At 47.2% G+C, this 26790-nt stretch overlaps 1 protein-coding gene across 1 annotated transcript; it reads left to right on the plus strand.

Moving 5' to 3' along the window:
• Nucleotides 1-626: 626 nt before the first annotated feature.
• CSF1 (colony stimulating factor 1) lies at nucleotides 627-25995 on the plus strand. Its single transcript, XM_081010811.1, has 9 exons — nucleotides 627-1421; nucleotides 6796-6927; nucleotides 12373-12438; nucleotides 14406-14579; nucleotides 15596-15761; nucleotides 17360-18483; nucleotides 20091-20149; nucleotides 20461-20519; nucleotides 22399-25995. The coding sequence occupies exons 2-8, from the start codon at nucleotides 6802-6804 to the stop codon at nucleotides 20516-20518; spliced, it is 1773 nt and encodes a 590-aa protein (XP_080866937.1). The 5' UTR covers nucleotides 627-1421; nucleotides 6796-6801; the 3' UTR covers nucleotide 20519; nucleotides 22399-25995.
• The last annotated feature ends 795 nt before the right edge of the window (nucleotides 25996-26790 follow it).

The raw sequence follows: 26790 nt of genomic DNA on the forward strand, positions 1-26790 counted from the left end.
ATAGAGAATTTCACTATAAATGGATGCAACATATCTGCTGGAAATTCCCAGTATTGTTTCCTTCCTGCAGCTGGAATTTTAATATGGGGACCAGCCACCACATGTCATTGTTTCCACAACACTAACCAAATGGCAGGTGCCCATCTTGACCCATTTCCTGACTTTTGGTTTTGAAGTGCTTGCATTTCATAGCATGTGACATATGGCCGCCCTGCAGTTTCTCAGCTGGAAATAGAACCCTGTTTTTATGTTTAACAGCACAAGCTGCCCTCTTTGTCTCCATTCTGCCTTCAAGGGCTATAGAAGTGCCTGTAGTGTTTCTGGTTTAGAAGATGGGCAAGGGCAGCTTGGATGGCACAGCAGCTGGTAGTTGGTGGCAGAGGAGCTCAGGAACATGGGGCGGGCCCCAAATGACACTCCCCAAATGAACACCTGTGCTTTTTAAAAATGACAAAAGTGATGTGTGTGAGAGAGAGATGATTGTGTTATGCCAGAGATAAAATAACAATTAACACTGGCATGCAAAAAACCCCAAAAATATCAGAAAAGACAAAACCATTACTCAAAGACATGTGCATTTAATCCAGCATGGCCCAAGGTGTTACTTTGCCAAGACTTGCTATTAACCCTTCTCTGTGCGCTAGGCCACTATTATCCTCATTTTACAGGTGAGGTTGCAGGAGCGAGGCCTTAACTAAACGGTGATCGGACTGCAGCCTCCGGCTCAACCTGGGAGCAAGCCCCATTGAACTCAATGGGATTTACTTCGGAGCGGACTTGCCTTGGATTGCGTGGGGAAAGTCCCTAGTGCAGCAATTCGGGATATGCGGATGGGGCTTGGCAACTTGTTGTTGCCACGAGAGAGATGTCGTCTTTGCCAGACTCGGGACGTCTGAGTTAGGGATAGGAAGGAAATTCCCAGGTGAAAACACACCCACCCGGGCATCGCGATGCGGAGGAGGCCCGTCGTCTGAAGAGGCGAGACGGGGTCCAGCAGAGGCTTCTTTAAGCGCTTCCTAGTTCTGCAGCTTCTCAGTGACAAATCTGGGGAGGGGACTACAGCGCAAGGGGGAAAAAGAGGCTTCTTCTTCTTTTTTTTACAAAGTGGGGGAGGGCCCGTCGAGAGGAGGGAGCGTGGCGCCGATCCAAGGTGATTTCCCGTAAACCACATGTTCCGGAGGGAGCCCTTTATAAGGCCGACGAGTCAGGCAGGCGGCACTGAGCGGACGGAGGCAGCATTTCCTGGGCTTCGCGCGAACTGAAAGCACACAGTCCCAGCCCCCTTCGCCGGCCGCTGCTGCAAACGGGATTAGCCTGCAAGAGGGAAAGAAGGCGCGCCCGCCGACGCTGCTTTCTCGCCAACCCGGATCTTAAGGCGGCGGATTGGGGCGTTTTCGGAGCAGGCTGCGTGCAGGGCCAAGGTAAGGAGGGAGCCAGGCACCCCGTTCGCGGAAAAGCGGAGCCCGTCCGGAGGGTACTGCCTGTGTCTCTTCTCTCTCCCCTCCCACAAAAATATATTCGAGTTTATAAGACTAGCAAGATAGGCAGCAGCCGAAGTAAGAGGGTCTGGAGTTGCCAAGGGCGCAGATCCCCCCCCCAAATTGCGTTTGGGAGACGGGGGGTGGCGGGCGTGCTTCCTCGCGAGTAAGTCCGTGGCTGCCCTTTCAGCCGCGCAGCCTGCTCCTCCGAGATGTGTGGCATGTTTACGCGGCGCTTTACTCCGTAGCAAACACGAGGAGGGCCGCAGGGCTTGGCGCAAACTTTGCAGCCAGGTATTCTGCTTTGGCTGCTAACGCGCAAAGCGCTACTGCTGATCCGTGTGTGTGAGAAACTTTTCCCATCCAAGTGTCCCGGTTTGTGCATAGGGCATAGGAGCCAATTTTTCGGGGTCGAGGGGTCCCCCCGCCCCCACCACAAGTTGATGGGCATTGCCATTCAAATTGTATGGGTGAGCCCCGTCATGTGATCGATCATGCAGGGTGGAGCTTACCTGCCCCCCCCCATTCAAGTTGGCACCCTTGGCATTGCTTTGCGCCCACCCGCTGCCTGGATCCAAGTACTGAGGCTTCCCTTTCCCTGCGTTATGCGCCGCTTGCTCTCCGCCTCCCCACCTCCCTTTCACGCCCTCCTGTCATTCTGCGCGGCCGACGCTGCAAGCTGGTTATAAATCTCAGGCTTCGGAGGCGGGCGGGGTGGAGGTCTGACCCTGCCGCGCAACTCGGGCGCGTGTTCTCTCGGAAGTAAGGCCCGCGGCGTTTTGGATGCTTTAGTTGAGATTCCTGCGTTGCGGGGGGTTGGCCTAGATGACCCTGGGGTCCCTTCCAGCTCCACGATGCTATGGTTCTACTCCCCGAGCAAGCACAGGGCTAAATAGCCTTGAGTAGTTACAGTGCAATCCTACCCATGCCTACTCGGAAGTAAGCCGCAGTGGATTCAATGGAGCTTACTATCCGGTAAGTGCGGTTGGGATTGCAGCCTCAGTTGCCTCTGGCATGATATTTCAACTTGCCGCACTGTCAATACTTCAGGTTGTTGTATCAGTGCCATCTGCCACGAGACATTAACAGTGCAAATATTGGCTGGAGTGGAGCTGCCCACATGATCCTTGTGGATTACTGTCCTCCGGTAACAAGTGTGCTGGCTTTGCAGCTCTGCCTTTCTATGCTCTAGCTGCAGAAGAAGCTTTATGATGCTCATATGAGGGTGCTCACTCAGAGAAGGTCTGGGTGTGAAGCTGGGCTCGGCCTCCTGCAACACAGAAACACCAGGGGTGCCCTCTAAGCATATGCAGATTGTTATCCCTTGCTGCAGATTAATAGCTGTGCATCTCCACTTCTTTGGAGTGAGAGGATGGGGCATCCGGTTCAGAGGGTGGGACTCCTAGGAAGACCTGGCTTCCAGTATCTCCCAATGCAATTAAATGCTCCCTCTTGGCTTTTAGGCTGAACAAGCAGGGACAGCCCTAGCGCTGGGCAGAGTGAGGCGACTGGCAGCAGATGCTGAGTTGCACTGAAGTGTTTGAGGGCAGAGCTGTGTGTGTCATACACACAGCCTCCTCTGTGCCCTTGGATGCAATTGAGGTTAAGATCCTGTTCCTAGTGATGAAGAAGGTTCAGCTGTCATTCTGGTCAGCATCTGTATGCAGAGTGCATGTGTGAGTTTGGGGAGCAGAATATTGTCCTCCTTCCCTGATAGCAACATGTCTTGATTCTGAGCTAGATGAGGATTACAGTCTTTCATTTTACACTGAAATACTGGGGAAAGTCCTAATGTGCTCTGCATGCGCTCACCTGCTGAAGGGATAGAAACTTTAATCTCCGGAGCTTTCTGTGACTGGGCAAGGTTAAAGAAACAAAGCATGACTCCGAAGCCTCTTCCAAACCTTATGTGTGATGTTTTTATTATTCCCTCCTCCCCTCCTTTTATGTTTCCTGTTTTCTGTGCCCAGTGACTGGACCGGCAGCTAGGTGCATTTGAGGGACTTTCCCAGGACTCAGTGTAATGCTTTCTTGCTAATGGATGTCATGGCATAGAATGAGGCTCATGTGAGCTTGGGAGCAAAGTGTCTTTTTTAAACTGTGGAATGGAAGATGCCAAGGAAAACGGTGGGTGGACAGGCAAGGACATGTCAAGGGGAGACTCTGCGCTTGAGTAGGAAGGAAGGAGGAATGAAATGCCTGGGCCAGCATTTCCTACCCCTGTGCCTTCCAGTTGGCTGGGGCTGATGGGAGCTGAATTCCAAAACATGTGGAGTTGTAGTCCAATACATCTGGAGGACATTGAGTTGGGGAAGGCTGGCCTGGACTAGGTGGAAGAAGAGCATGAGAGCAGACTAGGCAGAAGGTGGGTTTAGTGTCTCGCTAGGGTGGCACCAGAGGCTTCACAGCTGTTGCTGGAACACAAAATACAATTGCTTGAGAAGAGACAGGGAGGCAGATGTAGGGGGGGGGACCCCATCTGCTAGTCTCTTATATCACACACACCCTGACTGTGTGTGTGTGTGTTGCACCCAAATTGGGCTGGACAACTGGTTTTGTTCTGTGCTGGATACAATCCACAGTATTAAAAGTTCTACTTGGAGTACACCTGTTTAATGGACCTTTGTTAGTCATGTCCATTAATTTTTGTGGGTTTGCATAGAACAAACAATGGTTGCAACCCTTTTTGGTTATGGAGATCTTGTTTTCCCCCTGGAAGTTATTTGCGAGTAACTCTCCTTGCAACAGAACCACAAGGAAGCTGGAGAGGGTTACAAACTAGCCCCTCCTGCCTGCCATAGGATACCCACCACATTGTCCTAGGCAAAGCCTTCCCGAGGAGGGAATTCCAGAGACTGGTTGTCTCTGCCTTGCCACAGACAATGAGCAGGACCTCGGAGGCCAGTATCAACATCACGTGGGCGAAGGCAGTTAGCACTCTGGTTAGCAGACTGCTGAGTATCATCCAAGTGCCCAGCTGTCCAAGGGAGCTCCTGGAGATGAGCTGCCAGAACGCTTTGGCGGGGAGAGAAGTAGCGAAACAGTGGCAAAGTTCCATCTACGGCAGTGGCCAGTGCTGGCTGCTTTGGGGGAAGAAAACATGTGACGCTTACATAAAATGACCTCAAGGAGGTTGGTGGATGCTTGAACCCAAGTTAGACTACAGCCCTCCACCCTAGTTTTGCTATTTAGTTTTGCCCTCTGTCTGAAACAGTTGCACAGCCTGTTAACGTGAGCAGAAGTGTCTCCTGGCACTGAGCTCCAGAACTGAAATGCATTATGGAAGGAAGTAGAGATAAATGCTTCTTTAAAAAGAAAAGGAAAAATGCCTTCATGATCTGATGGAATGGCCAAAGATGTGAAGGGGAAATTCCAGGTGGGAAGGCTTAAGGGTGACAAATGAGACTTGGTCGCTTCCAGTGGCACCTGGGCAATTTCTGGCCGTATGACCCTTGCTTAGGAAAATGGAAATTGGTGCTGTGGAAGAAAAGAGGATTGGGACAGAGACAGCAATGAAGGGAGGATAAAATAATTTGGAAGAGGAAAGGAAGGCTGATTAATCGTGAGAGAATTTGAGCAATAAAATCTCAACATATTGCGGAGAAGCAAGAGCTGTTTTTGTTTCCTTCCTGGGGGGGGGAAGCCAGTGCTGTCACAGACCGGCAAAGGCATATTTATCTGAATGTGCAGAATCCAGCTGAGGCCTAAGAACTGGGAAATTCCCAGCTTGGCTACAGCTGACCTCTCCTTCTCCTAATAAGAAAGAGGAAAAGGCGGTGGGGTGTGGGGAGGAATGGGAAAGGAATGCTTGCAGGCCAGATTTAACTCTTCCAAAGCTGCTGGGAAGGGTCCTCTTTCTGTTTTAATTCTTACGCATAACGGGAGCATCCGTGGAGAAATAGGACACCTCTGTGGTGCAGACTCCGTACATAAATAGATGCCCAAGTGTAGCGCTTTCTGCAGGTCACCATGGGTGGCAGAAGGAAACGGTTATCTTTGGAGGCATGCCCAAAGTGTGGAATTGTAATGTATTTATTTATTTTATATAATGGCAGAGTCCCAGCACCAAAAAGCCTAGTGGGAAAGCGTGAAGCATATGGGTCTCAGAAGGAAGTAATGAGATGATAGTTAAAACCTCATCTCTCTTCATTTAAAAAATGTGAAGTGCAGTCATAGCTATAAAGTCTCCATCCAGAAGATGTTAATAATTCCTATACATAGCAATTAACTCAAATCCCCTATAGTAAGATATCCTGGCTAGGTATTGGCAGTGGGGGGGGGGCAAGAGTGAGAGGACAGAGTTGGGGGAAGCAACTGATTTTCCAGCACTTGTGGCTTGGAAGGATAATGTGCGGCAGACCACACTGCAGGGGAGAAAGCACTGGATGCTCTTGTAAAAAGAGTTAAGTAAATTCTACAACACTGTATTATATCTAAAAATAGCAAAATAGGCAGTTCCCTGGGCTAGCCAGACATACATGCTTTGGGATGCGTTTTTGCAGTGTAGTGTGGATTTATGTTGAGCAGAAACAGAATTTGAATGAGAGAGGAGAAAGCAGATAGTGTTTTCTTTCCCTTCTCATAATGCTAGAACAAAGGCTACCCAACAAATCTGAATGTCGGTAGAATCATAGAATTGTAGAGTTGGGTGGAATCCTGAGGATCATCTAGTCCAACCCCCAGCAATGCAGGAATATGCAGCTGCCCCATATGGGGATCAAATTTCCAACCTTGGCATTATCAGCACCATGCTGAGCTATCTAGGTTGACAGGAACCTTATGGCACTTAGTGTTCCCAGGTGGTCTCCCATCCAAGTACTAACCAGGCCTGACCCTGCTTAGCTTCCAAGATCAGATGAGATCAGGCAAGTAGATTCATGACAGAGAAAACTGCTTCGTCCCTTAGTGCATATGTTAAATCATGGGATTTGCTCCTGCAAGATGCAGTGGTGGCTGTCAATCTGGATGGTTTAAAAAGGGTTCGGACAAATTCATGGGATATGAGGTTGGCTCCTAAGCATGGTTGCTCTGTTCTGCCTCCAGTATTGGAATTGGTAAGCCTCTGAATACAGTTTGCTGGGGAGCAACCATGGGGAGAAAGGGGTTCCACTTGGATCCTAGTTCTGGGCTTCCTATAGGCATCTGATTGGTCAATGTGTGTGGTGGGAGGATGTTGGACTAGATGAGCCTTGGGTCTCATCCAGTAGGGCTCTTCATATTTTCTTAGGTTTATGTTTATGTCCACAAGGCTAGAGGGTGCATGAAGGTGCAGGCTTCCCCCATGTTTAATCCTGACTCTGTCTCATTTGTTGCACAGAAAAAGATGATCTCCCACATTGCAGTGGCCTTTCTTCTCCTTGTGGCCTTTGCTATCCATGGAACAGAGCAGAAGAACAGAGGTTGCAGCCGCTTAATCCATGATGTTCACCTGAATCGCCTGCTGGACCTGGTGAGTTTCTTTGCAATTAGTACAGCAAAGGTGGCAGGAAAGAATGGATCAGAAGATGAATCACCTGGATCTTATGCTGGGCAGAGGCACCTCTGCAGACAAGCCACAAACCATAGCCAAGGTTTGTTCTTGGCCTACCACTTGTGGTTTGTCTGGGGGGAGACAAACTACGAGCCTGGGTTCAGGCCCAAAACATGGTGATGGCATAAAGCTACCAGTTCCTTTGGTCAACAGAAGGCAGTGCCCCTGCTGTTTGTTAGTTCAGTTTGAGTCGGGATGCTGGATGATCTTGTTCAGTTTGCCTTTTTAAGCAAATGCATGAAAACTACTAAAAATCAACAGGAAATATATTAATCCATCCGTGCCTGGAACTGTTTGTTTCTCTGTTCACAAGCTGTTCTTGCCCTGAGGGCAGAAGTTGAGAAGGGGGAAGGTAGAAAATGAAAGTAGAGAAGACATAGTGGAAGGAAGTTGAATGATTGCTTTTAATTGAGATAAATAGTGCCATTTTAATTGGGGATAAATGGAGCCAATATTGTGAGGAGGGAGTGTTAACACTGAGCATGCTACTAAGGAGGAGGTGGTTCACCTGGATGCAGCCTGGACTGTGCTTGATTCTGCGGGCTAAAGAGCTTTTAGTGCAGCTGTGTGTGTGCGTGTGCACTCTCTCACACCCATTTCAGCGCTTCCCCGATGAAGACTTTTAGTAGCTAAAAAGGGAGGTGCGGCATGGGGGCCACTCCACAGATGCTTAGGAGGGTAATAAAGCATAGCTCCAGCAGGAAGTGCTAATGCAATTATAGAATGCTAGAGTTGGAATGCACCATTCTAGTCATGGGGAGAGCAGGTTGGGGTGATTCAGAACCACAACATTCTGGGAACAAGTGCCTGGAATTTTCCTGACTCTTGATCCTGCCTGGATCACTTGGGAACTGCTGGGAGGTCTCTGCCAGTGGTTAACTGTCAAAGGTCCTGGCTTTGATCTTGCCTACAAGGAATTCTGTGGGCTTCAATCAAGATTCTTTTCCACTGTCAGTCACGAGTGATTGTGGCAGCAAAGCATGATAGTTAGTTAGGAGAACTAGAAGCAACCAGGAAAAGAAAGTTTCACAGGACCAACTCAAGGGCTTAATCATTGGGAGAATTTGGCTCTCTGTGGCATCCTGGTTAGGGATTGATAACTTGAGAAAAGTCTGTGGAGGTTCTGGCAATTATGGGAATGGGACCTGCTGGCAGTTTACTTCCTGCAGAAGTTTAGGAAGACCTCAGATCCTCCATCCCCTTATCAAAATAACCTCATAAGCCTTGCTGCCCACCAAGGTGCTGTGGGGTATCTGATAATTGGTGTAACTATATTGAGAGAAGGCTGGAGTGGCTTGGGATCAAAGCTTACAGTTCTTGTACCTGCAGCATTATGCAGAACCCTTGGTTGGACCCTCTTCCATTTTCTAGGTTTGCATAACAGCTTGCTCATTCTGTAGCCCAGACATGCATTAGGCACTAAGATAATAGTCTTGGTTCCAAAGATGCTGATCAAGAGCATCTCCCTCTTTCCACAAGACTGCATAGGGTGACACAGAAGCCTGAGGTGGTCCTCCAAAAAGAGCCTCACTCTGAAGTCTTTCACCTGCCACAATTTCTTGATTTGTGCTCAGAAATAGGTTTGCCACCTTGACATCCATGTAGCTAAAGAAGTGCAACCCTTGAACTGCTTCATGTTTAGTAAGACATTAGTCAGCTACCTTAAAAACCTTTTCTTGTGTTTATGGAGAAATTCATAAATTAAATGGCGAGATAAAATTAAATGCTTACAGGCTGTCCCCATCCTTTTGCCTTTGGGAGATGCCCACTGGTGGAGGAAGAGGAGTGCCGGGGGAGCGCACCGCCCCTGGCAGTGTGATCCCCCGGGCTGGGTGCCACGCCCCTGCGGGCGGCGTGACCTGTCCCCAGGACGCGTGCCCCGCCCCTGCGGGTGGCGCACCATGCCCTCGGGATGCGCACCAGCCCCACCACCGCCTGCTCTCCGCCCCCCCCCCCGGTGCCATAGCATGAAGCTCCGTCACTGGAGATGCCTTCTGCAAAGCTTGTTGCTATGAGTTGCTAGTACATGCAGGTCCCACTACTACACAAACACTTGTTACAGAAAATTCACTTATTCAAACATGAGGAATTAGTATCCAAACCTTGCTATACATGACGCAGATTCAGATGCCCCAATATCTGGACCTGTGTGAAGTACTGTAAACAAATAAGCAGCAGCAGCAGCAGCAGCAGCAGTAGTAGTAATAATAATAATAATAATAATAATAATAATAATAATAATCCCATCTGACTTCATTGCCCCAGCCACTCTGGGCAGCTTCTAACAAATTAAAACATTAAACACAGTAAAACATCAAACATTATAACTTGTACAAGGCTGCCTTCAGATGTCTTCTGAAATTCAGATAGTTGTTTGTTTTCCTGACATCTGACAGGAGGGCGTTCCACAGGGCAAGCATGACTACCAAGAAGGCCCTCTGCCTGGTTCCCTGTAACCTCACGTCTTGTGATGAGGGGACAGCCAGAAGGTCCTCAGAGGTGGACCTCAGTATCTGGGCTGGGTGATGGGGGTGGAGACACTCCTTCTGGTATACAAGGCTGAAGCCATTTAAACAAGCCTTTAACTTTTTGTGTTTTGCCGGTCAGTGACAGCTGTTTTGCCAGAAACCATGATGGGAGGGAGGGAGAGATCAGACAATTAAGAGAGCATTTGGTTTCCTTCCTTGTCTGCCTTTTGCAAGGTTTCCCTGGGTTTTTTCATTTGGGTGTCGAAATTCTGTGGTTGGGAACACCTTAGAAATTCCTCCACAGGAGTCTGTGGAAATCTTCTGCTTGTTATGTAAATGCTCGCTTCACAAACAAATTCCTGAGAATGCATTATGCTTGAATAGCAAGACCTGTAGGTATTGTCACTTTCTAGGATTCAGCTCTCTCCCCTGGAAAGCTAATTTCTGGCTGTTTAGATGGGCACATTCTGTCTCTAGTACACAAGTTGAGGAATGCTAAAGCACCGTGCAGCGCACAGCTTGCCACTTAGCACACTTCATATGCTGAGGTATATCAAAGAGTAACTCTGCATTTCAAGTACATTCTTTAGGCTATAGCAAACCACTCTCTTGACATTTCCAAGCAGTGGAGGTGGTCGGTGCCATTGCAGAGTAATTAAGGGGTTTTTACTGCCATCTACAATGTGTAATAGTCAGGGTGTGAGGTTGAAACTGAGTTTTGGTGTGAGATTAGGGGTCTTAGAATCATACCACTCATTTCCCCTCCGAAGATGCCGGAGGAGAAAGCTCTAAAGCCTTAACATTACCTAAATTACTATGTAGAATCAAGGACACAACTGGTACTAATTATCGCTTGTTTGAGAGTGATAACACAGTGTCTGACTTGTACAAATAAACTTCTCTTCACAAAGTCTCTTCTGGGCTAAAAGTAATTTGATATAGTTGGTCAAAGCTAACATTTCATCACTGCTCCACGATTGAGATTCTTACTTAGCTGTAATTTGGGCTTGCAAATACCAACCATTAAATGATTTCCTCTTTTAAAAAAGAAGCTGAAAAAAGTAACTCGGGTTTTTGCAAAGCTGTTTTTACTTTTGGTGTACTTTGCTTATCTTAAAGGAGCAATAAACCTTAATTGGGAGACTAATGAATGAAGACCTAGATAATGAAAATAGTTTGTTCAGATTTAAGAAAATGCTCAGGAGAGAGCTCTGCTTTTAAAATGTGTGGTCTGGCTTGCAAAGTGCTGGAATTTTTTTTTTTTTAAAGGTTCTGCTGCTGCCCCTTTAAGTTTCCGTGCAAGAAGCCAGGATGCAAATCAAAATGTTGTACTGCCTGCCAAGGATTAGGTTGTTTAGCTAGCTGTTGCTGTGCTGACCCCAGAGCTATTCTTCTTGGTTCTATAGAATCCAAAATCCTGTGATCTCTTGGCCAAATGGAAACGGGATCACGTTTGTAAAACCAAAACTGAAAGTGAGATGCTCCTACTGCTGCATATGCTTCCCTCGTCTTTTAGGGCAGTGAACCTAAACTTTGCCCCTTCCCCCGCCCTCGTTGTGCTTGCTTCTGCCTGGGCTTCTCTGTGATGAATAAATGTTGCTGGCGGCTGCTCTCTCCAGATAATGAAGCAATTGTTTGCAGTTCGACATGCCCTCCTGGCAGTCCCATCTCGTGTTGGCCTGCCGCAGAAGCTCCAAATCATTCCCTGGCGTTTTTCCCTGCCGGCACTAGGCTGAGATCGCTGGAGAAGGTGTTCTAAAGTGCTGAGTCAGCACTTGACTTGGAAGGCACAGGGTGGTAGATGCTTGACTTCTGCCTCGGGGCAAAGAGAGCCAGCTGTTTGCTTTGGTAAGGATTTGCAAAGCTCAGAGCTGGTTCAATGGCCACAACATGGTTCTTGCTGGTTCGTAGCATGGAGCTTGGTGCCCCTGGTGCACTGACACCGGTCAGGGCAGAATATGCTTGTGCGCATGCTTCCACTACTGCTCTAATGTGCAGTGTGTGTTTTCTAACAAATTGCAGTTCAGAAAATAGCAGGGTGCACATTGCAGGTGTCCTCTATGATCTAAACTATATGTGCTCTTCTGAGTGGATGTGATGGGGGAGCCCCCACTGCCTCAGCTGCTTAGTCAGCTGAGATGCAGCAAATTTACCCAGAAACCTTTGGGGAGGGTTTGTTTGTTTTTAAAGAAGCTTGGATGTATTTGCAGAATCTTAGCTGGCCAAGTAGCCAAGGCGGTAGATTCCCAGCAAAGTGACGCAGCTGGCTGACAGAGTTGGCACTTGGATTATCAGTCCTGCAAAACCATAAAAAGAAGAGAGTTCTTAGATACTCAAGCACTCATTTCTAAATCTTGTCATACTATCACTACTTGGCTGCCCCTAACCCTAATCTCTGTGACTGCATTTGATATTTTCATTTACATACATTCATTTGAAATAAGATGGGTTTATGAAGCAATTCTATACCCTCCCACCAGGCTGATGAAGAATTCTACGAAACAGTAGTCAATATCCGGAATCACTGTTCAGTGTTGGACATCATATTTGCTGAATACACAAAGCTTCACAGCTTGTCTTTCATCGTACAAAGTCTGATACCTCATTTCATTTAAAGATTTTAAGAGACTTTGAGACTAAAGATTTCATTTTGTACTTGTTATGGTTTGAAGGAATTCTATAAAGATTGTCTATTGCGTATGTACATGATCATCGTGTTGCCTAGACATTGCTGACGTTCTCTTTGCAACACAGGGGTTTGTTTTGTCAATAAAATATTCCTAGCAGTGTAGGCTGGTGGGGATATTCTTTCCTGTATTCTGGATTCCTTGATGAAGGAAACTAAACTAAAAGTCCACTACAGTTGCCTTGACTTGACTGTGCCTTTTTGTTACAGGTTGATAGTCAGATGATGAAGCCCTCTTGTGAGCTGTCCTTTGAGTATGTGGATGAGAGAGAGCTGGTAAGTTGGAATTGTGAGACACACATCTGCTGTGCTGCTGACACCCCTGTTGGACTTGGTGTGTGTTACCAAGGAATGCCTCGTGTTTAGACGGGGGGGGGGGGGCATTTTTCATCCCTGTTGGGCAATGTTCTGAGGAAAAAGTGGGAATGGCCAGACATACATTACTCTCCATCTTCCATCAAGGTGGTTGCATTTTAAGGGCACATTCCAGCCAAGTAACACCCCTGGAGGAGGAGAACAGAGCAGGACATTGAGGGATTGTGAGCTGGGCTGGCTCCCCACCCCCAGTTGAGAACAGTGGCTTTGAACAGCATACCTTCAGGGAATACCTTGCGCTATTGTGCTGTTTGTGTTTTTAATACTATACTATGATTTGAGCATTATGAGCCTGTGCAAGCCTTAGGCTTAGGTTCATGTGCTCCCCCCCCCCACCTCCCTCCTTCTTGCACAGTCACCAGGTACCTTGGAAGTTTTCATCTCTGGTTGCAAACCAACCACTTTTATGTTGAAACCCAGGGGAATTATGGTGTGGTGAAGATCCTGACTTATGATCGTGATCTTAAGAATCAAATGATGGCTTATGATCCTAGTTGGTTGTCTGTTCGTTGCTTAAACTAAGCAGACTTCCCCTGAGTTTGGATATAAATCAGGAACTTTGGTTTGGAATCAGGTGCTTCCAATCTCTTCCTTGTGGCTGTTCTAGGTGAGAAGGAACTGTGCAAACACAAGCACAAGCACAGCACACATAAAACTCTAAACCAGGAGTCGGCAAACTTTTTCAGGAGAGGGCTGGTCCACTGTCCCTCAGACCTTGTGGGGGGCCAGACTATATTTTTTGGGAGGGGAAATGAACTAATTCCTATGCCCCACAAATAACCCAGAGATGCATTTTACATAAAAGGGCACATTCTACTCATGTTAAAACACGCTGATTCCCGGACCATCCATGGGCCGGATTTACAAGGCAGCTGGGCCAGATCTGGCCCCCGGGCCTTAGTTTGCCTACCCATGCTCTAAACCATACTTCAACTGTTGAACTGAGCCACTAGCTTAGCTGAGGAATCTCTGTGTATCTGCCAAATAATTCCATTTTGTTATAGATTATTCTGGGGCAGGCATAGGCAAACTCGGCCCTCCAGATGTTTTGGGACTACAATTCCCATCATCCTTGACCACTGGTCCTGTTAGCTAGGGATCATGGGAGTTGTAGTACCAAAACATCTGGAGGCCTGAGTTTGCCTGTGCCTGTTCTGGGGCATATCCTGGAACAGACACACTTTTCCTGTGGGATTCTGGCTGGGCCTGTTGAGATTTAAACACATGCCTGTGCTGTATTGGCACAGCTTGTTTGAGAGGAAGTTTGGTAATGGCAGAAGATGTGCTGCCTTTCCAGCAACTTGTCTCTCACTCCTGATCTTCTTACTGAAGCACCTTTGATGAAGCTTCTGAGAAACCCTCAGTTCACTTATTTAGAGAATGTGGGAGCTAAAATCCTGCATAGATGACCTTGTGGTTAAGTCAGCAGTCATGGATTTGGGAGACTTGGTCTTCCTGCCGATCCCAGCACCTTATAAGATGTTGTACAAGTCTCTCAGTTTGTATCATGAGGTATTTCATCCTGAAGGACACTTGGAGAAATTTTTCTGCTGGCTTCAGGCTTTGGGGGAATTATTTTAAAGCAGCCCTTGCTTGGGAGTTCATCAAAGCTGCTATTGCCCATTCTCTTGGCCTGTTCTTCTGGACCCAATCCAATTACTCAGAGGGAGAAGCCAGATCAAGAGAAGCTGCTCCTCTTTTTCACTCTAACCACCATTCACTTGTTTGGAGAGGGAAGGTGGAATCTGCAGCACCAACAAGGAGAAGTAGCAACTGGGGGCTGATGATGGTAGATGCCGTGCATTGCTGATCTTTGACACCAGCCATGAGTCTTTCTATGATGGACACCTGTCCCTGTTGCCTTCTAGGATGACCCCAAATGCTTTCTCAGAGCAGCATACTCTCCTCTAAGAAACATCCTTGAAAGTATTGAATTCAAGCAAAATACTCCGAACTCTGACACAATGAAGGAGGTAAAGGACTGGCACATAGAAGTTGGAGACTGCATGGAAATTAATAGCAGCGATGAAGAAGAGAGCAAGGTAACCTCTTACTTATCAGATTTGCAGTTCTCACGGATGCTAACAGATCTGTGGTGAGACTTAGGAGACTAAATGGCAGCTGAAACGTGCACTCTATGAAAGTGGGAAAGAAGCTGGGGACTGATAATACTTGTGTGACATATGCACTTGCACTACTGGCTAGGGTGGAGAACCCTCTGGCCCTTCTGATGTTGCTGGACTACAGCTCCCATCATTCCTGGCAGTTGCCTATGCTGGCAGGAGCTGATGGTAGTTGGGAGTTCCACAACAACTGGAGGGCCACAGCTTCCTCATCCCTGAGCTAGAGTGCTCTTTTTGAAAACAGCAGTCTGTTAGGGCTGCTCTACACTTGATGCTACTCACTTCTTTAGCTCTGGGGTGCAGGACTCCATGAGTCAGATCATGACCATGATGTAGGGGACGGAGTTTTAATCCATGATGCCTCCATCCAAATTACTGAGCCAGTATGGTGCAGTGGGTGAAGTGTTGAAGTAGGACCTGGGAGACCAGAGTTCAAGTCTCCATTTGGGCATAAAATTCACTGGGTGACTTTGGGCCAGTCACTGCCTCATAGCCTAACCTACCTTACAGCGCTATTGTGGGAGGGGAGAGAACCATGTACACAATCTTGAGATCCTTGGAGAAAAGGGGGGACATATAACAGCAGTAACAAAAATTAGGCAGCACCTATGCTGGTTATCTGCAGCTGGAGGAAAACTGTTGACAGTTCTAGCAGCATCACAAGTGATGCAAGTTCTTCTCTGCACTACTGGAACCTCTTAAAACTCTTATACTGCTGAGTGCTCTCCAAATGAGGTTCAGAATCCATCGCTGAGAATTCAGAGGTGCTGGAAGCCTGCTTCGTGTAGTCAGATAGCCTTTGCTGGGTCACAGTGACTGCCTCTTGCTGCACATGCTACCTCAGATATTTTTTATGGTGGCTGTTTGGTTCTGGTGGATTCAGATAGTGGCTCATTGATTCCCACCCCCCTACTTTCTCTTTTTGTCTCTTATAGCACTGCACCAGGCCATTCTCCCGGACTGCAAGGCAGATGCTGAAGCTGGTGCATGAGTACTTCAGCAAAGCTAAGGAAATCTTGTCCAAAGGAAATTTCAGCCATGATTGCAGCAGTGTCTTTGAGAAATGTTCCGACTCAAAAGGGAAGAGTACAACATCTCCAGGTAACAGAAAATTCTGGGGTTTTTTGCATCTCCTGGCAGCTGCTGGGGCAGCATTTGAGGATCAGGAAGCTTCCAAGTAACTTGGCTTTTCCCAAACTAGCGCTGTCCAGATGTTTGGGGCTACAGCTGCCATTAGTTAGCCCTAGCCATCTGGGGGGGTGTCAGTGCACTGGTGAAGGCTGAGGTAAATGGAACATTCCGGGTTGGGAGGGTATTCCAGAGCTGCTATTTGTGCGCATTTGTTTGTGTGCTTCTGTGTATTTACACTTGTTTGTGCGGTTACTAACTGCTAAAGCCTTAAGTAAACAGAAGTTTCATGTTTTTGAAATGAGCATTATCTCTTTGATCTGTGGCAAGGGCAAAACCGACTATGTTAAGAGTCCAGCAATCAATTCAAGGCCCTCTGTATGCTCATCAGGACACAGTGGGACTTTTAGCTTTCACCTCCCCCTCTCCCAGTAAAATATGTATTTCCCCCACATGGCTTAAGAGAAGATTCAAAATGTGTTGACAAAGGCTGTTCAAAGATCCCTTCTGAAGGGTTTCTTCTAACCTTGGAAGTTCTTTGCTCATGCAAAGTACCCTCTTGATGTACCCTGACCTTTACAAATAACAGTCTTGTCTGCTTGTGGTCAGACCATGAGGAAATCCCAGAAGTGGCTTGGCATACCATGTCTATATGTGACCTGCAGAAATGGGATCTTCTGCCAGGGCAGAGGTTTGGAGATGTCATGCTTGTGGTGGCCCTCAAAACAGATTGGCCAGGCAGGGAGGCACTGGGCTACGCAGACAAAGTTGAGAAGACACTGCATTGCTGTTGATGTTCTTATACACATACATGCAACTCTCAGAAACAGCCTTAAGAAAAAGCCATCCTATTGTCTGCCTTTTAGAAGATGCTCACGTGGTCAGGCTTATTGCTTTGGCCTCAAGTGAACCACTTCCTAGCTTGGTTTGCCTGCTCATCTGGTCCAATAGGCACAATGACGCTGCCCATTCTCTGAGTGGTGCTTGGTTTTGCCGGTGTGGAGAATGCAGTCACTGTCTTCCTCTTGAGTCCATATTCTATGTTCTGTCCCTGTGTGCACATCACCTGCAATGCTGGGAAGAACAGTGAAGTAGGAGCACCATGCTTCCTCCCTTGATTCTTGCTTGATCAGCTGCTTCTTGCTTGACCAGCTTGCTCCCTCTGCTGTTCTGCTCATGGAGGCATGTGCAAAAGCTGTGGTTGCCCTTGCTTTGGCTTGCTAAACTAGCTGAATCTTGATCCGATGCCGTTCCTCCATAGTTGGTTCTCTGGCCTCTTTGATATCCTGTGTGCTCTCAGGAATCTTGGGCTGCATGTGATGCTCTTGGGAGTTGCTGTTCCTAGCTGACCTTGCAGTGTCTTGTTCCATTCATTGGTCCCCTGGAAGCCTTGTGGCTGCCTTGCTGCCTTTGCTTCATTTACTTGTTTTGTTGCTTTTTTGGCACTGGTCTGCCCCGCCTTAGCATGGTGGTTTTTGAGGGAAGGGGCTGATCTCGGCTTGACGCATCCATTCTGTTCTTCTTGCTGGTTACTCTATGGCCATTCTCTTCTCTTTATCTGGATCTTTCAGGTGTGGTGACTGACCAGGACTGCCCGTGTCCAGCCACAAGCCCCATGAGTGGCAGAGGCTCAGCTTCTCTCCTTCCAACCTTTGAGCCCTCCTCTTCCATTGCAGACCAGCTGGACAGCAAAGAGGCAGCTGCCAGCACTCTCCAGCTCTTTATGCAGCCTGGCACCATGCAGACTCAAGGCGGGTCACAGGGTAGCACTAGGCCCAGGATGCCTAGGAGCACCCAAAGGGGCCAAGGAGCTCCAGCGCCCACGGATTTCGTAGCTAGCACTGAGGCTGTCATGTCCTCACTGCCAGAAGAACTAGCGTTGGCAGCTGTGTCCCAAGGACTTGACCCTCTGTCCACAAACATTGCATCCTTCCTGGACTCAGCCGTAACCCTTGATTCCTGGTCCCCCAGGCTCAAAAACATTTCTCCCCCTCCTTCTAGCCAAAAACGCATTGAACCTATGGGGACAGGGTCTCCTCTCCCTGGTTCTGGGGCTGGCAGCAGCCAGACATGGCCCCATGAATTCCCTTCCCATTCTTCCCCTTTCTCTGGCTCAACCAAACCCTACCTCAGAAAGCAGTGGCTTCAATCAACTAAAATGGATGTATCTGGTTGGGCTATGACTGACAAAAGCAGCACATCTGGCCTAACTTTGGCGTCTCTTGCCAGTTTGGACTCTGCAGAGAGCGCAGGGGTGCCCTCCAGTGGCAGTGGGGCAACCCTCTCGCCCAGTGACCCCACACTCTTCCCTGTCTCAGAGGATCCTGTCTCTGCTGCACAACAGCTTTCTAGATTGGTGGTGACCACAAACAGTCCATCATCTCACAGGCAGGTACCCCCAGAAAGCTACTCCTGGGGGGCGGAGGGTAGAGCCCCAGGAGTACCGCACAGCACCCAGCTCCGAGAGAGACGAGCGGAACAAGAAGAGGGCCCAGCCAAGGGCAGGGAGCCGGAGGATAGCATGCCAGGTCCCAGCCCTGATCTGAGCTTCATTCCTCCGAACACAGACAAGCACAGCGAGAAGCCAGAAGCCAGAAATACCCAAGGGATGGCTGTGACTTATGTGGTGGTACCCAGTGTCCTGGGAATCCTGTTGGCTGTGGGTGGCCTGCTCTTCTACTTCCATAAATCCAGGGTAAGGTCCAGACCTGACAAACTGTTCTCCTTTATTCTCTTTGGGTTGCAAATGTGGGGCATAGCGATACCTTGTGAATACATCAATGGAGAAGGCAGAAGTGGCTGAACTCAAAGTACACTCCCTCCTCTCAGGGTAGAACGTTATTGGATGTGAGCAAACATCCACCTGCATTTCTTTTATTGGGATGAGGAAAAGGATTAGCCAGCTAGGTCTTAAGGGGTATGCGTCTCCCGGTGCATACTTCCCACTGTCGCTGTGTCCTGCAACTGAATGCAATCTCAGACAATCCAAGCAGTCAAGCAATTCTACAGCCACAAGTTAGATATGTTTTTTATAGGGAAAACTTCTGTGGCTCTGCACCACAAAGTCTGGAAGAGTTCTTGGCAGTAAGAGCCTAGTGCTGGGGGTGAACGCTGCTGTCCTTGATGGGTGATGTTGAGCGGATGAGTTCTCCTTCCTGTGACATAGTTCTCTCATCTGTCTTAAGTAACAATGGTCACATTTTCCAGCCTAAATGGACTGAAAGTCTTCTGGGAGTTGAAAGTGATTCCTTTCCCAGTAGGAACCAAATGGATATGTAGCAGTGGACCATCAAGGTCCATTGTACTTCATCTTGCCAGTGGTGACTGACCACCTCTTCCGGTTCTGGACAGGGCTTAACCATTCCCACTTACACGCTTGATTCATGCCCATTGCTTAAGAAGCCCTATAGAAAACTGAGAGCATCTCTTGATTTGTGGAGCTGCCTTGCAGTCAGTGTATATGTTCAGAAGGTCGACTCTTATCGCTACTGTTAGGAGAGGGGGTGTAGTTGTTTCTTGCATGCTAAAATATTAGTTATGCTTTCAGGCAGGCAGTCCTAATAGCAAATTTATTTTAATGCTGCTTTATTGTTCACCATCTACAGTGAGATCCCTGTCTCATGTAACAACAGGGGGAACATGAGAGATTTTTTTTTTAGGTGTAGGAAGAGTGTGGTTGAGATGGTGTTCATGGAACTCTTATGGGGAAAAGTAGATTTAAAAGGCAAAGTGTTAAAAATGGTATGGGAAGACAGGGCAGGAACCTGGTGGCATATCTTCACTTGTGCCTGTGACACCAGTTCTATGGATGCTAATGGCATTGGCATAAATAATAAATATAATTTTATTATTTGTACTCTGCCCATCTGACTAGGTTGCCCCAAGGAAATTCCAGTTATGCTTGGGTTTGGGGTTTGGGGTTTGGGATGGGCCTTTACCAGCAACTGGTAAAGTTGTTGGTTAGTGGGTGAACTGATGGCCTCCTAGCCCTCGAAACTACAATGAGAGCTTGCTGGGGCAACATGCCTGCTTGTCCTCCTAGGATAGGCATAGGCAAAATCCGGCCCTCCAGGTATTTAGGACTACAATTCCCATCACCCCTAGCTAACACGACCAGTGGTTAGGGATGATGGGAATTGTAGTACCAAACACCTGGAGAGTTGGAGTTTGCCTATGCCTGTCCTAGGACAACCATAGCATCTCAAACTGCCCAGCCAGTTTGACAATACTAGCCATGCAACCTCACTCTTGCTTCATATCAACATTCCTTATAGTAGTAAATATTTCCTTTCTTCCACACAGATGCTAGCCAGGAGGCGACTGCAGAGAAATGAGAGAAACCTGGAAAGACAAGAAGGAAGGTAAGAAGGCAGAAGGTTTGCATAACTCAGATGTATAACTAGGGTGAAATAGGCCCCTTGCTCTCAGATAGCTAATTCCTTGAGATTCCATCAGCCTTGGGAGGTTGCAGTGAGTTGTAGAGCCCATGTCTGAAAACTTAGCCTGTTCCCCACAAAATGCAGTTATTGGGTACACCGACTATTGTTGAGAGGAAAAGATACCAGATGGATTTCTACCATACAGAGGGAGATGTAGTCTCGTGATGTATCAGTTCTTGCTTTTAGTCTTCAGTGTTGGGCTTCTAATCCTTTTTTTTCTCCTTTCCCCCCAGGCCACTGAATAGAAGGGAGGGAGATCTGGAATTGCAGATACAGGAGGAGGAACTATGAGGTAAGAACAGGTTTTGATCTGATTCAGTAGGGCTACCCACTCCCTCATTCTGTATCTGCAGCGGCCAGCCAGACTTCTAGCCATCTTGACTAGTAGCCACTGATAGCTTTATCCTCTGTGAATTTGTCTTAATCCCCTTCTAAGTTGGTGGCCATTGCTACATCTTCTGGAAGCGAATTCCGTAGCTGTAACTGCACTGCGTGAAGAATTCCTTTCATTCTGCCTACCTTGAATCTCCCACCACGCAGCTTCACTGGATGATCTCAGATTCTAGTACTGTGAGAGAAGCTCCCTGTCCACTCTGGCCCTCTTTTCCCAGAGAAGGTCTATTTGCAGGGGTTGCGTGTTCGTGGATGGAGCTGAGGCAGATCCCTATGCCACAAACAAATCTGGATGGGCGTGGGGGAAATGGGACCTTTAGACTCAGAGGCAGCATCCCTCTGATTCCCAGCTACTGGGGACAGACTGAGAGCAAGGTTATTACCTTTTTGCCTGGCATGTGGTGCCTTGGCAGATGTGTCTGGCTGGCAACTGCTGGAAATGGGATGTTGGAGTAGATGGGCTTCTGATCTGGTTTCCCATGGCTCCTGTGCTTTTTGTGTGTGGGCTCAGAAATTGGTTTATTGACCAGCCGAGTGCCGTTGGGCACATGCAACCTACCACCTCCTTTCTGCGTAGGGACATGTTTCCCGCAAATGTGTCTTAAGTGCAGTGGAATGTGACTTTGTCCTTGGGGGCAGCCGCAGATAAGGATCTATGCAATTTGTGGTGCATTCTTGGTTTGGGGGTGGGGACTGAGGAACGGCTTAGAGAACTACCACTTGCTTGCAGGACTTTCCTTTTGTTGTTGTTGTTGCTGCTGCTGTAACGTTTGGAGTCACCCTTGTGTAAAATGTGGGAGCAGAAAGTGGCCCTCGTAGGATGTACCAGAGTCAAAGCTGCTGGTCATTAAAACCTGCCCTGCTTCCAAGACTAAATGAACCTCATTTGAAGGTCTGCTGCCTCCTCCCCACATTCCGGTTTAAGGCTCTTGGCCAGATGCAGACTTTTGTTGTGGCATCTGAGATCTACGGATGAAGGGCGGTATACAAATTTAATAAATAAATAAATCGTCAGATCCTCTCCCCTTTCCAGAAGAAAGTTCTGGGGGGAAAAACTATACCTTTATTAGGTCAACATACTTTGGTTGACCTAATAAAGGTATAGCTCTAATATGGATTTTGGAATACATTTCCCTGAAGTTCTGTGATTTGCTTCCAATGGCTTCATTTAGATCAGCCCCACATGACACTAGGCTCAGCTCAGGGTTTGGGGGGGGGGGGGAGGTATAACTGCTCAGCTTTCTCCTCTTCTGTTTAAAAGTGCACTCCTAAAACTGCCTTCCCACTTGGGGGAAGGTAAGAAAATTTCATACCTGTCAAGAGGCAAAATAAGAAAAATCCTATGAGTTAGTCCTCCATTTCATAGAAACACTGAGGCAGCTCTATAAGCAAGCAAAATCTGGCTAGTAAACTAGCTTAGTTTTGAAATGTGTATTTGGCAATATTGCTTTCAAAAATCGGACTCTATTTAAAAAAAACACAAAAATTTTGGTAGTCTGTCTTAGTGCTTTGATCCTTCCTATGGTGCTACCGTTGTTGTGATTGTCGGCTGAGAATGGATTTTTAATATTATTGTTGCATTTTTGTTGTTGTTATATTGTAAATATGAACTGTGTTCTGTTCATAAATTGCTTTAATTTTCCCTGAAGAGAAAATTATTAAAATGGAAATCTGCCTTGGCAGAGTCCTGCAAAGTGGCTTGGCCTATGCTTGAGCCACACATGCCCCCTTTGTGGTTAGACATTGTGTCATTGTAATGTTTGTCTTCTTCTTTCCAGCTGGACCCCTTTCCCTCTGGGATGACAAGCCACGTGGGGACTGGGCAGTAAGCCCCTCTTTTTTAAAAGGACAGCCCTCTCGTTACTACTGGGAGAAATTAACACAAACTGGACTCTGGGAACTGAAGCAATTGCAGTCCCTTCTCACGAAGAGTGTTTTCTCTTCCCAGACATGTTTTAATTTTTTTGCGACGGAAAGGGATTCATCGGGAAATGGACGCTATATTTATTCCTGGCATTCAAGGTTGGCTTTCACACTTAACTGCAAGCTGCCCTCTTTCTGCCAGTCAGACAACAAGCTGGAACTTGGAGGGAAGGATGGAAACTGTTTGGAAGCTGACTTTGGACTTCAAAAGGCCTCTTCTGATGGTGAGAGAGGGAGTTTCTAAGAACCACTGTGCCCTACTGCCTTCCAGAGTGGAAAGGGTGACATCCTCTCCAGAGATGGATGTTGAGTCTGCCGTTTGAACAGCTATATATCTGGAAAAGAAGACTCTCTTCCAGGGCTTCCAGCTCCTTTGGAGAAGACTTAGGATCTTGGGCCTTATATCTATATATTTTCCTAGACATAACTCCCCATAGATATGAATAATGGCAAGTTGTGGTTCTGTAGAGAGAATGGGCACTCTCTCCCCACCTGCCTTTAAGCCATGTGTATAATGTAGCCCAAGGAAGGACACCCATTTTCCCTCCTCCCCTGCAAAACATCCTCCATTTTTAACTCCCCAAATAGCCTAATGCATTAATCTGAGAGTTTGCTATCCCAGTGGCCTTCTATGTCTTCACTCCAGGGACCCCCTTTTATTAATCCCAACCTACAAAATGGGACCCGCTTTTAACTTTTTAACTTTTTACCAGGACTAGCAGGGGTCACTTAATAAAATTTGATTTTAGTTGCACTTTAGGGCAGACTAGTTAAGGAATACAGCACAGTCTTATGATGAGGTCTCCTAGCTTAAGACGGCTTTTTAAAAAATGGGGTTAGATAAATGTAGCACTAAGCAACTGTCCCATCGGTGGAAAGATTTCTGCTTGTGCAATGGCACCCCCCCCCAAAAAAAAACTGTTTTGGGGATCTCCCAACTCTCCAGTGCAGAATAAGGGAGAGAAGGGTGGGTAGTTAGTTGCACAAATAGAAATCCTTGTTCTGTTGGGATTCTGCCCCATCTCTGTTCTAGCAGGGCTTTATGAATGGATCTCTCTGTCTTTATCAGATAAGCAGAGCCCTGCTGGATCAGACCCAAGTAGCCAACCCACGGGAAGCTGGCAAGTGGGCTGTGAGCAGAATAGTCCTTTCCTGCTGCTCCCCAGCATCTGGCATAGTGCCTCTGATACTGGGGGTGATACATAACCACAACCTTTATCTGCCTGGGAAAAGTGATGTGTTTATATCACTGATGCAACCCATCAACTGAAATCCAGTGTGTTACACACTCTGGTAATATTGTGAGAAAATGTAGAATATAGCACCACTCCCAGTTCCCCATACCCTACCTGCATTGTGTCTTGACCCAGAGAGGAAGTGATGCCTTGTAAGCCAGGACATGAGCAGATCTGGCACTGAAGTGGTTGCAGCTGTAACTATATCCATAGGAGAGATGCAGCCTCTTCCAGCTGTGTTTAGATTATCCACTTCCCAGAGCCTGCTGAACAATGCAGGGCACTGCAGGGAAGTTCAGCAGTACAGAAGTTAAATATATTGGCCCTGTTCAGTTACCTGCCTCTGCACTAAGGTGAGCTTGGCCCTTGGAACTGCCAAAGCTATGCCATTTTACAGAGATTGATTCTCTCCCCCCCCCCCCGCACCCTTGATCTCTTGTACCAATGGAAGGAAAGTGTTAAGACCCACCCCTCTCATCTTCCACAAATTAATTTAGGAAACTTGGGGGCTTGTGTTCCCATGCCTACATTTTCCAAGTTAAAGCAGAATGGTGGGGGAAACTTGCAGGGAAACATTGGAAAGTTGGGGTGTACATAACAACAACATAAACTTGCTGTTTCTCCTCCAGATGCCCCTGCGAGCTCTCTTCCTCCCAGCTGGGTTTACTTAGAATTTGAGAAGATGGGTGGCAGGCAAGGGTTAAATTGTTGTTGTTGTTGTTTTAATGGTGTGAAGGCATTTTCAGGGGAGAATCTACTGGGGGCTACCTGCCATTCCCCTGCAGTGCTACACCCTCAATTTAGGTTGCCAAACGTATCATGGGTTTGAGGACCACCCTGTGTTTATTGTGTATTTCTGCTCTGAAGCTTAATAATTGCCAACCCGGGAGCTGCTACTGGAAGCTTTCTCCAGAAGGACCCACACTTTCCTTGCTCCCCTGTGCATCTCTTTCCATGTTGTAGTGGAGAGCTGATGTGTAGAGGGCCAATGGGAGTTGCCGCAGCCCAGCTCTGAAGTGAAGCGAAGCTCTTGCACTTTGTATACTTAACATGTTTTGCCTCCCGTGTGCTGAGAACATTCCCACCCTGGATTGATTGAATGAGTGAGTGTCGATGAGTGAGTGCATCTGGTCCAGCCTCTTGCCATTCCATGCCTCTTCTCCATCCGTCCGCGCCACAACCAGCAGCCCTTATCTGCCTCACCTCTTGCCCTCCCTGCTTTCTCCATCTCTGCTTGTAGCTGCGACGCTGAGCTGGCCTCAGGGTAACGACACAGCCTTTCCCCATTTGTGCTTTAATGTAATGGATGAAATGTTGATAAACTGTTTGTATTGGAGGAAGGTGTGGGTGCAACTAGCCAGGCTCTGTAAGGGCCTGATTGTGCCATGTCTGTTGCTCCACTGATGTGAGCAGGCCTCCATGTTTGCACCAAATGCTGGTGACTCTCTTGTTCAATGTGCCAGTGCATCATCTTATGCCTTATACTGTGTGTGTGTTTGTGTGCAGCACTCGGAGACCCTGAGGGCATATGGCCTGGTTGGTGTTCAGGGCTTGCACACACTAATTTTGATCTCGCTAATTCAATGATCACTGCAAAATTGGTAAAAGTTGCCTTATTTTGTTTCTGCTTGCACTTGCATTGCAGCAAAGGGGCCTTCAGAGAAACATCATTTGCCTCCCCTTCTTTGCTCCTAGTTTAGCTGCAGTGCTCATGGGCAGCTTGCTCACACCTCAGAGGCAGACAAGTTCCCTCTCTGTTTTTGGCAGAGACCAAGCATTAGCTACTTTCATAGGTCAATGAGCCATGGCACAGGACTACCTTTTGACATGCGTCAGATGAAGAACAGTCCCTGTTTGTTTTAGCACCCTGTGGCCAGGTTTGCATTGGCGTTTGGATGCAGCAGTCAGTACATTCCATCTTGCACACTTATTCACCAGCATAGCAAAACTTAGGATCTGGCCTTAATGCCTTAACAGCCACCCTTCCCTTGCCTCTTTTTATTAATATAGGGAAAAACCAATGAAGAGGAGTTCCTTTTTAAAAAATGGAGTTGCAATTCTGGTTCAGACTGTGTTCTTTTTATATATATATTTTTACAAACAATGAAATATTTTATATTAAAGACTTTTTTTAAAAACGCTGTTTAAATGTTTATTTAAAAATAGGAAAGTTTGTATTTAATAATAAAAACACGAATGTGTGTAACACTTTTTAAAGTTCTGTGTGACGTCGTTTTTACAATTGGAGAGGAGGGGTTTACAAGGAATTTATTGGGGTAAATTATTAAGTCATGCTTCCTAAGCAGCTTGGAGGCGGTCAGTCATCCAGACATTGTACAGGGCCAGAGCTGCATAGCTTAAGCATCCAAGCATCTTGTACTGTCACATTTTCTGCGCTACCTAGCAGAAACTACATGAATTCCAGGATGGAACAAGAAGTTCTAGGGATATAGCACCGCATAGAGATGGACGAGGCATGCAGAGGGTGAGTTCAGGTATGCACTAATAGAAAATCATGGTTAGTAGGGGAAAAGGCAACTTTCCGGGAACAAGAAGTGGAGATAAGGAAGAGCCCTGATGGATTGTGTAGCATCCTATCCCCACAGCAGCCAGATGCCTCTGGGATGAATAAGTCAGCACCTGGGCATTTTAATATGGCATATGTTAACAACATTCAGCTTTGTAGTAGCAAACATCGCTGTTAAAAGAAAAGGCATGTTAGTGACTTGAAGACTTGCGAAACATATCTCCCTCGCTCCTTGAACATATGTTCTCACTTTATGAACAAATTAAGTTCTTGCTCAGGAATGGGAAGCACAGATAAGGAGCTTTGGGAGGGGGTAGTCCCCCCCATAACAATTTTTATTTGGCCTTTTGAAACGGAGTAAGAAAAAAAGCCATCTGCCTTGTATCAGGTGTGAGGCATTTTAAACACTTGTGCTTTTTTTGGGGGGGGGGTGCAAAATACACAAAACTGGGCTGCAATTTTGTCATATTTGCCAGAAAACATTC

The sequence above is a fragment of the Podarcis pityusensis genome (assembly GCF_964106645.2).
Source record: "Podarcis pityusensis genome assembly, chromosome: 6".
Classification (NCBI taxonomy): domain Eukaryota; kingdom Metazoa; phylum Chordata; class Lepidosauria; order Squamata; family Lacertidae; genus Podarcis; species Podarcis pityusensis.

Excerpts from the sequence above, each read along its gene's own strand:
- CSF1 (XM_081010811.1), top strand. The coding sequence starts at position 6,802 with ATGATCTCCCACATTGCAGTGGCCTTTCTTCTCCTTGTGGCCTTTGCT. Across the intron at positions 14,580-15,595 it reads GCGATGAAGAAGAGAGCAAG|CACTGCACCAGGCCATTCTC; the intron begins GTAACCTCTTAC and ends TGTCTCTTATAG. Across the intron at positions 15,762-17,359 it reads GAAGAGTACAACATCTCCAG|GTGTGGTGACTGACCAGGAC; the intron begins GTAACAGAAAAT and ends TGGATCTTTCAG.